Genomic DNA, 12,397 nt, shown 5'->3' on the forward strand with positions numbered 1-12,397 from the left:
AAGTCACATGACCAGGGGCAGTTGGAAAATTGACAAAATGTCTAGCCCCATGTCAGATTTCAAAATTGAATATAAAAAAATCTGTTTGCTCTTTTGAGAAATGGATTTCAGTGCAGAATTCTGCTGGAGCAGCACTATTAACTAGTGATGGGCGAATTTGCACCGTTTTGCTTCGCCGAACAATTCGCGAATTTCGTGCGAAATTCGCGAAACGGCGCCGGCGTCTCGTTTTTGACGCCGGCGTCCGTTTTTACCGCAAATTTTCGTGGGCGTTTCGTGAATTTATTCGCTGGGTGCGAATCGCGCGAATTCGCGCCTGGCGAATAAATTCACCCAACTATTAACTGATGCGTTTTGAAAAAAACATGTTTTCCGATGACAGGATCCCTTTAATGTTTCTTAGCAGACTAGAGGTATGGTGATCCAAATTATGGAAATCCTCATTATCTCGAAATCCCCAGGTTCCAAGCATTCTGGATAATATATCCCATACCTGTACAGAGAAAAGGGAATGAAGATTTATTTATTTAAATAGGACACAATTGAAAATGGTATTGCTAAATTTCAACACTTTGTGGATAGCAGGTTTCCATATAATCAACCCCATACCTGTAGCAGCATACACACTGGGGCTCATTTATCAACACTGGGCAAATTTGCCCATGGGCTGTTACCTATAGAAACCAATCAGTGATCAGCTTTTTAAAGCCAGCTGCAAGAAGAACAATGAATGCAGCAATCTGATTGGTTGCTATAGGTAACAGCCCATGGGCAAATTTGCCCAGAGTTGATAAATGAGCCCCAATGTGTCTAGCTATACTAAACCCTGTAATGACTTTTCTTTTTCAGGGTTATTATAAAAGTGTCAGATTTGTGTTGCGTTAAACTACGTTTTTTCACTACAAAAAACCCACAGCAAAAACCGGCAGTCATTTTATGCAAGGAACCCAATGCTGCCGGTAGTTAAATGTCCTCTAAATTTACTATAAAACAAATGTACCCTGTTACTACTATGACACCCCAAGAATGATTTTTATAAAGGAGAAGAAAAACACATTTCTCCCATAGATGCTTCTTTATCTGAACTGGTCTGGTGGAGCTTTACATTCTGCCATATTGGGGTTGGAGAAGTGATAGAGAGAAGTCAGAGCTGATAACTCAATGAACCCAAACTTTTTTCCAAAGGAATCCATGTTTTTCCTATTTGACTCTAGTTGTAGAGAATAGCAGGAAACAGTACAAATGCAGATCAAGAGTGTGACTGCTGTGACCTCACTCTGCGGAAAGATGAGAGTGATTTAGAGCTATTTGATGGTCGCTGCACGGCTGGTGGTGATGGAACAAATGGCAAGTCCAGTTTTTGGGGCACCAATCCTTGCCTGAATAGGCTCTGAGTCTGCTCTGTAACAACACAATCTGGAGGCGGAAACTTTCCCGACATTCTAGTTGATAACGGAATCTCACAAGAAAGACAATTTTGGAGCAGGTCTCGCTTTTGTGCATTGCTTGGACTTGTAATGTGCCTGTGAGATGCCACAGCCGTTCCTCTCTCTATGCTTTGCTCTGACCCGCCACTTGTAGCCTTCCCAAAAGCCTTGGGCTGATAAGGTGCAGGTGGAGTTAGGGGTGTTGGCAGCAGGGAAGTAAAAGAGAGGGCACGGTTTCTCTCTGCAGCAGGTGAGGCGGGCATGGAAGCTGGTGTACAAGGAGAGATGCTCAATTCAGAACCCTGCAAGTTTCCAGAGAGAGGCCGTCTGCTCAATTTCAATTTATGTGACCCAGATGAGCTCCTTGGGACTGTTTCTATAGATCTGTGAAACAAAACTGAATTGGAATGAAACTGAAAGCCACTGACTCTAATGGCATAAAACTGGGAATGAGGGACTGTAACTGCTGGAAAATCCAGATCTGTGTACATGTTACTTCACAATTATATCCTATGAAATATACCAACACCCAAGGGGTAATAACTTCAATAAATTCACACATAATAGACATCATATACACAGGAATCGCAAGTGTGGCCGCTCTAAGTTGCATAAAAAATACCAGTTTGTTATATTGTAACTATATTGTGGCACTGCCTCTGCCACAGACTTGGATCCCTGAATTCTGATGAGTCAGTGGATTAGTACTTAGGCCACAGGAAGGTTCTGTTCTGCAATGAAGTCAAATGTGTTACCTCGACACTGTGAGGTTCCTTTGGGAGTCTTTGGAGGTTACTGCAAGCTGGTTAAGTTGTAGGTCTCTCTCAAGGACCCGCCTCTCCTCCCTTAGTTCTGAAAAATAAATTGTTCACAAAAACACCATTAGAAAACATAATAAAACAAGTATATTTGAGCTTATTTAGCACTATTTATTGCATGCAGCTTTGAATACAAGGTTAGGAAAAGGGACAACAATGGAAGAATGGACAGAAGAAGAAGAAGAAGGGAGACAAGAGGGGGAGGGCAGAAGACAAATTGGGAAGAAAAGAATAAATATGGAGACAAGTGGAGAATTTTGAAAAATAGAAACAGAGAAATCTAAAAATTGGCATTAGGTGGTTAAACTCATTATATACTTAGTTTATAAGCTCTATGGGGAAAGGGATCTACCTCTTGTCTCTTTAAAGGAGAAATTAACCCCTGTACCAAAAAAAGCCCCCCTTAACTGCCTCGCATTTCCCCCCTCTCCCTCCCTGCACTGTGCAATAGTAAAAAAAAAAGAAACCAGTGCAACTAGCATCAGAATTTAATAATCAGCCCTGTAGCATCAGCTTATATTACAGGCCAACCTCATTTTCTGCTTGATAATTAGTGACAACCCCTAAGTTTAGCTTCTCAACAGCTGCTCAGAGCCTACTGAGTATGTGAGTGTCACAGACACTTTCCAACATGGTGACCCTCTGTGATAAGTTTGAAGTCCTGGATCATTGCTGCTATTGATAAGCTGAAGGCTGGTGCAATAAGTTCAGTATATAAAATATGGCATTTTTGGCCATATTAATTTCTAGGGTCTAGTTCTCCTTTTTTTTTTTTTTTTTTTTTTTTTTTTTTTTTAAAAACTGACTCTAAATCTCTCTGCCTCCCGCAGAAGCAGCACTCACATGGTGCTTTAGGTAGTGCAGTCTGACACATTGGAGAAGATGTGAGAGGGAGATTTACACATAGTGTGATGTATAACTGATTACATTTGGGAGCAATGGTCAATTGGTTGAGGTCAATTTATTTATTGGGAGGATATCAAGGGTTGTAACAACACAGCATTAGATGCACCTGAATGTTAGGGGTTAAGGCCCAGAGACCCAGAGACCCATAGACCACAATAATGGATGATTAAATCCCGGGATGTAACACAACATGGTGTAGTTTTCCATAATACATTCCAAGAGCTTGGGTTACTAGGCAGCTTCCGATATGCAACAATAGTTAAATGAAGAAAATAAGAGGTGAATTCAATGATATATAAAGTTCTCTAATTAAGAACAAGTGATAAATTAAAAGATAGATTGGAAAAAGTGAAGGGCATATTTGACACTGAATCTGTACGATTTGAGGAAGAACACAATGCATAGCTTTTAGAGACTGGTAGTTATACTTAACATCCACTCAGAGAGTGACACACTGGCAACAAAGTTTATTTCACTTCAGTTTATATGTAACAGATACGTTCGTTTTATATTGCTATCTTGTGTCTTGTTTTTAACTTTGTATACTTTTTGTACTTTGTGTGACGAAGAACTGTTTGTACTTTTAAAGGAAGCTTATATATCAGCTGAGATAGGCAACCAGTAAAAGCTTCAATAAGAAAAGACAAAAGCCATTTTGTGCAGCTCTTTTCCTGCACTCACTTAACCACAGGAAGACATGTCAATGTGATCTCCAGTACCTGCAAGTGACGGCTCAGGGAGAGAAGTCTGCACTTCTGTCGCATATAGATGTTCCTCTTCGAGACGTTGCTGTGTCACAGAAAACAGTCCATCACTAATGTTATATAGATAACTACAGATACAAATGGGCTCATATATTTACCCATCACAAACAATAAAGACAGTTAAACAGTTTATTAGCACAATCAGCAGCAGCAACATGTTGTGTTTGTGTAAAGCAGAAATGAAGAACAAACACTAGAGGGCAGCATTGTCACAGTAACATGTGATCTATTTACACACAGTCTGAAGCACTAACAATGCCTACACATGACAACTTAAAGGAAAACTATACCCCCCAAACAATGTAGGTCTCTATTAAAAGATACTGAGTAAAACAGCTCATGTGTAAAACCCTGCTTCATGTAAATGAACCATTATCATAATAATATACTTTTTTAATAGTATGTGCCATTGGGTAATCATAAATCGCTGAGGCAGCACAGATAGAGTCACGAAATGGTGGTTCAAGGCAAAAGATGTAAAAGGGCAATATTTATGTAAATATATATTCCAGTTTGGTAGATTCTTTAATATGTCATTCAATTTGATATAAACTATCTGTTGTTTTAGTATTCATTTTGGGGGTATAGTTTTCCTTTATTGACTTCAGGGTCAATATAACAGATCTATATCTTGTGCTTGGGAGGACTTTCTGCACATTATAATGAAGTCTCACGTGACAATGTTATATGTGGAATGCACAGACAGGGTGTGTGTGGGTGTGTATGGGGCAGGGACTGATCTGTGAATGATGAATAATCGCAGTTAAAAGCTGTGTTATGTGACAGTGCTAACAAGAAGAATACAACAATTACTGTGTGCTCCAAAGCTGACGCACTGTTGTGTAAGTGTGTGTTTGTGTGTATGCCCTTGCTGCGGGTGTACCTGAAAAAGTCAAACTTCAGCATAAAAGAATGGGTTTGGCACTTATGGGTAACTGTTTTCACTTACATGGTATAGTCCCTAATACCAACTAATGTTAGCTTTGGAATCATGGCCAATCTCTCAAAGGTAACCAGCAGCAATCAAAGCAGCAGCTAAAGAAAGGCAATTGTGTTGTTCCTGGCAGGCAGGGAAAGCAGTGTGGGCTTTGTGCTTGAATAATTAGAGAACGTTTGGTTACTTGGCTGAAGGTTGTGGTGTGGCCTCTGCTGGGAGATATCAGAAGCTGAAGGGTCACAGGTAGGACATCCCTGGGTTGCAGTTTGTGTGTCCAGTATCTGTTCATTGCCCTGGGGCTACCGCTTCTCTAACTCCAACTCTAATGCCAATATATATATATATATATATAAATATATATATATATATATATATATATATATATATATATATATATATATATATATATATATATATATATATAGCCCACATAAGGTGGTTGAACTTCACAGGACTTTGAGGACTTCTAATGATTTATTTTTTAAGGGATTTGTCAGTATAGAGAGCTGTAAGCAATCCTGCTCTGAAACACACTTTCATATCACCCAGAAAGAAAGCTGCATGTAGCTCTGATTATTAAAACAAGGCCTACTGTTATTATTACTTTTATTTTATTATATTATTTTTATGGGGGGTGTGTCTTTCCTGTGGCCAAAGCAAATATGTATGTAAAGGCTGAGAGAGCTCTAGTTTTCTAGCCTAAAAGGATGGGATTATTAGTAAGTGAATGGTTCAACTTTAAGGAATCGTTTTTTGTTTTGTAACTATTACGGCCCTATTTATGAACCACTGAAATACTAAAAACCCCAATTTCTGGCACAATTATAGTTCTACTGAAGAAGCAACACCAGGCTGAAGCAAGGTTACTGAATCATGTGACTACAGCTAAGCAAGTTGAATTTATTGAAGTGTCACTGATATTTCATGTGATCTGGTAACCATGGAGCATAAGGTTTAGGCTGGGAAATATGTTATTTTCACAAGTGAGAGAAAAAGAATCATCAAAAAAACATGCATAATACTAAGGGTTCAAATTCATCCATCTAGCGTCTGAGACGCAGACGCTAGATGGTCAATCCAGAGCCGGGCCGAGCCGGACAGGTGCCCTAGGCAGCCTGCCCGGCTGCTGTGCCGGCTGGATGAGCGATTCTGCGCATGCGCGAAAAGACGCGCATGCGCATAAAGACGCCTCTGCGCACACGCGAAAAAACGCTTCTGCGTATGTGCAAAAACCGCTTCTGCGCATGCACAAAAATCGTTTCTGCGCATGCGCGAATTGACGCATGCATGGGACAGTGGGCGGTCGGCAGAGAAGGGACCGGACTAGGGGTAGGAGTAAGTACGTGCCTGGCGCCCCTCCACCTTTGCGCCCTAGGCACGTGCCTACTCTGCCTACCCCTAGTTCCGGCCCTGGGTCAATCAGATGTGAAAATAAAGATATACCTTTTAACCATAACCTCGAGAGTGGGCGATTCTTCCAAGATGCCGGTGTGCGCTGCCACAAATTTTTGTGTACATTTACTGTTAACATGAATGAATTTTGTTACAATAGAGCCACTTGCTGGTCATTTTCTGACCGTTCTGACCACCAAGTAGTCAAGGAAGTTGTCAAGAGAAAGAAAGAAGGCTGGTCTGATGATGTTCTTCTGCTTAGGAAAGATTTGAGAAAGGTTTCTATTTTTTTCCAAACCAGAAGAACATCAGACAGCCCTCTGATTACATTTTGATGTTAATTGTGCTTGTTTATGAGCTGCCATGTACCAATAATTGTTTACTAATCAGCCTTATATTTTGACATTTATATTATATATACAGTATAAGTATATTGTGCATTGGTCCCTAAGATAAATAACTATTGAAGTGCCCTTGTAGGGAAGACCACCCAAAGACCATATATCAAAGCACAAATACACCATCTGTAAGAGCCAAACCTCTTTATTGGTACCTGCTCATTTTCAAGTGGCGAGTCATTCAGTGAGTCTATTGAAATTTCAAGTAATTGACTCAGTCCCAATACCCAGAAGAGGTAGTAACAGACTATTATCACTACAGAAACTAGAAATGCACTGGATTCACAGACTAGATACTGTGTGGCCTAAGGGCCTGAATAAAGATTACACCCCGGAAATGTTTATTTACCAGTAGGTATGTAGACTCATTACTAGTACTGATGTGATTTTGGATAAGATCCATGATTATATACAGTATGGTGACTAAATAACTCTTTTTCCCTTAATGCTGCCACCTGCATAACCTGAAGTGCCCTAGAGAGAGAAATGTGTATAGTATGCAGTACAGGTACTCTATATGCGCCTCAGATCAATTTAATGTCACTAACTAATTATATCCACTCAGGATGTATGGACTTAAGATACATGAACTTTTGCAAATAATAAGATATAACTAATTGAATGTTTATAGGTCTTTGGTAAAAGTGGAGTATGGAGTATACAGTAGAGTATACAGTAGAGTATACAGTAGAGTATACAGGGAGTATGCAGTGCAGTTTTGGGCTCCAGTCCATAAGAGGGATATAAATGAGCTGGAGAGAGTGCAGAGTTGTGCAACTAAACTGGTAAAAGGGATAGAAGATTTTTAATTATGAAGTTTGAATGTCATGGTTGGGGTTGTGCTCATGAGGGGACATGAAAACACTTTGCAAGTACATTAGAGGACATTAAAAGCAGATAGTGGGGGATCATTTGGAGGGGTTGAACTTGATGGACTTTTTTTCAACCCAAATTAATTATGTAACATATCTAGCCACTGCCACTACTCATTATTCATATATGTCTCCAGCTTGGCTGTATTTGCCCCCCCCCAGGCTATGAAGAGAGTCTGTCCCAGGCCTTCTGCACATTAATATTCAAGCCACCCTTTATTTGCCTTCCCATTCTCTCCATGTAAGCATTCACATTCATAGGTTTAATCATTAAAACTCTAGTTAAAGCCTAAGGGCAATCAAACATTACCATAAAGCCCATAATCAGAAGGAAATAGCTGGTGAGGTTTTTTAATCCCAGTGTTTATTCTTAAATGTTTATAGTTGTCAAGGCCTTTGACTAAAGAATTTCCCTTTGGGCTCCTGTATCTTACTTTGGAATTTATCGTATAGTGAGAAAACTGACTTTTGGCTTGACTGAACTGGCAAGGCTCACTTTCCTCAAATGCTAAGTCACATTAATATACTGTATAAACAATGAAATTAGGATTCCCACAGAAACACTGTTTGTTATTTCAGCTTACACATCTGCTTAAACATTGGCTTGGCTAATACTGCATTTTTTTAAAATTTTATTAAATAACCAGTCCCCTTTCTTGAGTGCACTTAGGTTCTGCTTACAACATTCTACATATTCCTTAAAGCTAAGCATAATTAAATGTATAATGGCCATGAACACAATCCCTGAAGTGCTCTTTATAAATTTATGAATTGGGATTTGTTTGTCTAATATATTACTATATTATATTAATCTATATATATACTATTATATATATATATATATATATATATATATATATAGGGGCAGGGGGCAGATTTATCAAGGGTCGAATTTCGAAGTTAGAAATACCTCGAAATTCGACCATCAATAGGCCTTGGAACAAACATTTAGTGAAATCTGATTTCCACTCCTGAAGAAGCAACACCAGGCTGAAGCGAGGTTACTGAATCACAGCTAAGCAAGTTGAATTTATTGAAGTGTTACTGATATTTCATGTGATCTGGTAACCATGGAGCATAAGGTTTAGGCTGGGAAATATGTTATTTTCACAAGTGAGAGAAAAAGAATCATCTTTGGCCAGGGAAGGGGGATGCAGGCTGCTCCGGCGCTGGGTTGGGAGTGGGTGTAGGGTAGGGTAGTGCAGATGGGCGGAGGGATGGTTGGGAAGTGCAGTGCGCCGGCCATCCGAATATTTTTTTGCAGGGAGGCATGGCGCACTGTAGTTATGCCACTGGCTCAAACAGTGAAGATTGCATATATGTAACAGATTACAATCTGCAGGTGCAGCAGAAGAATGGCAAATACATACAGGTACACAGGAACTGTATGCCTGTGGGGCTGGCCACCTATAACCCCAAGGTGGATGGGGTGCTAGATAAGTTGAGCTATGTGAATAATGCCAGTAAAATCTTGACCCACATGCACACATAAGGCTTTGGTTGTAGGATTGAGGAAGAGCTGCTGCTTAAACACTACAATGCCTACTTGCTCTCCTAGATATGACTTGATGACCAGCTTTATGGCTAGCTTTGGGGAGAATGGATGCTGTAGATATTTTCAGAACTCTAGCTATATGGAGACTACAATACTTTCAAAAACCTTTACATTACCAGCTAAAGGAAACCTGACTTCAGACCTCAAAGTAGGGCCGCAGAAAACTTTACAATCTCTTGGCTTTAGCCCCAGGTGATTTACACCAGACATATGGGAAGTATTCCACATCCTTAAATTCATAATTTTGTTAGAGAATTATTATTATTATCAATACCTACAGCTGGCACATTTTTGGGCCATTTTCAGGCCACTAACTTGAGTGAGATTAAGCTAGAAATTAATGACTAGAGCAGTGACCAAAGTGAAATTTGTATGCACTCCCTGGCCTTTCCTTGGTGCAATTATCCGGTGCTCAGTCCTCTAGGGAGACTGGTGATGTGACGAAGGGGCCAGCCCCCGAAACGTTGTGCTTGTTTGACACAATAAACTCATAGGGGTCTATCCCCTTTTGCATTCATCTCTGTGTGCCGGTTCCTCATTTGCTTGTTTCCTGTAGAGCAGTGACCCTCCATGTTGCCTGACACTGATTGGACACCTGTGATTGGCAGCTTAAACTGTGCAATACTGTACAAAGAATATGTTTACCATGTAAATGGCATAATTAAGTGAATAAAATTTCGAGGGTAGAAACATTGTTAAGCACATGATCACTAAGGAAAAAACACATCACATACCTGTAGAGATACTAGATCTCTCTCTAGAGCCTTGCACTCCTCTTCCAGTAAAGACCTGCCAAAACATATATTTGTATATGACTACGAGGCATTATTTAAAGGAAAAGGTTACGTTTTTTAAACTAAAAGACACTGTCTCTGAGGAATAATGTATAACGTGTAACCTGTAAAAATATAGGGAATAACTCTAAGATATTATAAGGTATGGTCCATGACCATATAAATAGAAGGCCACCAGTTGTGAGGTTTTATACAGGCCATGGATTGTGTGGTAACTTCTACTTGCTAAGCACTGCTTACAACTGATGGCATCGACATCACTAATGTTCAAAAGCATAAAACCCCAGGTCCTGAGCATTCTGGATAACAGGTCTCATACCTGTCTTTTACAGGTTATTCTCAGCACTGTGACCATGAAATTTCTATATGTGTGAAGACTCATCACATTCGAGGGGCGGCTCACCTTTACGTTAACGTTTAGAATGTTATAAAATGGCTAATTCTAAGCAACTTTTCAATTGGCCTTCAGTTTTTGTATTTTTATAGTTTTTAAATGTCCTTCCTCTGACTGTATGTCTATTAGGTCTTCATTTATCCAGGTCATGGTATATCTAGTAAAAGTAAATCTAGAGCAACTGGACATGCTGATTAATCCTTGAAGATGTTCACTACTCATTCGAGCAGCTTCTTCAGTTCAACTAATTGGTATGGGAAATCCTCAGCATATCTTCCAATAATCCAATCACAATGGTGTAGTGCAACAATCCAGAGAGGTGGCTATTCCAGCTTTCAAATTGGGGTCATTGACCCAATCTAAGAAACAAATACTCTGTAAGACTACTTTTTATTAACTCATCTTTCTGTTCAGACTCTCTTATATTCATATTCCAGCCTCTCATTCAAATCAATGCAAGGTTGTTAGGGTAATTTGGACCTAGGTGCTGAGATTGCAAACTGGAGAGCTGCTGAATAAAAAGCTAAATAACTCAAAAACTCTCTCTACATCATACTAAAAGTTAATTTAAAAGTGGACCAACCCTTTAAGGTGCTACACAATATGTTGGCGCTATATAAATACATGTTAATAATAAGGTGGCTTTAATGCCAACATGAATGGGTACCAACTGATAATTTTTTTAAAGAAATATTCATTACAGCTATTTTAATGATGTGAGCTTTCTTAAAATGCAAATAAAATCTGACTGGTTGGAATAATATTTTCTTTACAAAGACCTTATGTACCCTAGCACTTAGCAACAGCAGAAAAAAATAAGGAGAAATATGTTGAGAAATTAAATGATATTTTAAAGCAACCCACTGTTTCCCAACTGTACAAGCACATGACCTCATAGTCTCATTTCATTCAACAGAAACGAGTCTGGATATAACAATCTCATTCATCAGATCCCAATAAACATATTTTACAGAACAATGCCCCCCCCCCAAATGTCATATACACCACCACTATTTGCACAGTAAGCACTTTGGGCCAGATTCAGTTCAGTGAGAAAAAGTTATCTCATGGTTTATCACGTGAAAAAAAAAAACTTTTCTCCTAATTCAGTTCCAGCTTTTTCCCATAGACTTCAATAAAGTATTCACGTGACAAAGAGTGGGATGTTTTTCTGAATTGAATTGCATCTCAAGTTGAATCTCGTCCATGAGTTTTTACATTATAAACCTTTTTCTCACTGAATTGAATCGTGCCCTTTGTATAATAAATGTAACTGTTCATTGGAGTACTTGTTGGCTTGGTTTTAGCTGGAGCAGACCACTGAGGTTTATAGCACACCAATTGCAAGCAATTAGCCAGTAGATGTGGAAGTGTGAAAACTAATTAATGCCATGTATGCCATGCAGGATTTCTTAACATAACGAGGGTTGTTAATATGTTTTCAAGGTAGAGAAAACTGAAAGCCAGCAAGGTCCTTTAAATTGACAGTAAGAGATTGAATATTTTCAACATATGAAGTGTAGAAGGCTTTGTAGCATATAAATCAGGATTAAAGTCTGAGCTATCATTGAACTGTATTTGGCCAGAGCCATTCACATAAAACATCAGATTTTTTTTTCACACCACTGAATTTGCTTTTTTTACTGTCATTTTGCTCAAGTTAAGTAAAAAATAAAAAATTAGGTCTCCATGGCCACATAGGAAGAGGTACAAATATTTAACTTTAACATACCCACAAATGCCAGACTAAAATCCACGGCTGACATGTTTTCAGTAGAAATTCCAGCTTTATCTGTAAAGATGCTATTTCCTAGAAAACCTACCCTTTTGTGTAAAGCAGTGCTGTCGGCCTTCATAGGTGTTGTATGACATTTCCTATATAATTAGCTTTTATTTAGAATTTCTTATTCACATTAGTATTTCCTATAAGGGATGAACAGATCACAATGATAAATGCCTGATTGGGCCAAGTCTTCTGAGAACTTAGGGAGCTCCTGCACTACAGCCTCTAGTAGCATAGCATAAAACTATATAATAATCAATAAAATAATGAGACATTGTACTCAAGTGCACAGAGTACAATTTGAACTTTGATCAATGTGTAGATTATACGTCATGCCACTCACACCAGCAGTCACAT

At 39.0% G+C, this 12,397-nt stretch overlaps 1 protein-coding gene across 2 annotated transcripts in view; it reads right to left on the bottom strand.

The window, feature by feature from the left end:
* Positions 1–507: 507 nt before the first annotated feature.
* ccdc24.L (coiled-coil domain containing 24 L homeolog) overlaps positions 508–12,397 on the bottom strand; it is a 58,471-nt gene continuing 46,581 nt past the window's right edge. For both annotated transcript variants that reach the window (XM_018258364.2, XM_018258362.2), the window contains exons 6-9: positions 9,804–9,858; positions 3,871–3,940; positions 2,183–2,279; positions 508–1,811 (exon numbers count right to left, since the gene is read on the bottom strand). In XM_018258364.2, coding sequence (XP_018113853.1) covers positions 1,250–1,811; positions 2,183–2,279; positions 3,871–3,940; positions 9,804–9,858 — 784 coding nt within the window. In that variant the 3' untranslated portion in view covers positions 508–1,249. The remainder of the gene's footprint in view (positions 1,812–2,182; positions 2,280–3,870; positions 3,941–9,803; positions 9,859–12,397) is intronic.

Source organism: Xenopus laevis, chromosome 4L (assembly GCF_017654675.1).
Source record: "Xenopus laevis strain J_2021 chromosome 4L, Xenopus_laevis_v10.1, whole genome shotgun sequence".
In the NCBI taxonomy this organism is placed as follows: domain Eukaryota; kingdom Metazoa; phylum Chordata; class Amphibia; order Anura; family Pipidae; genus Xenopus; species Xenopus laevis.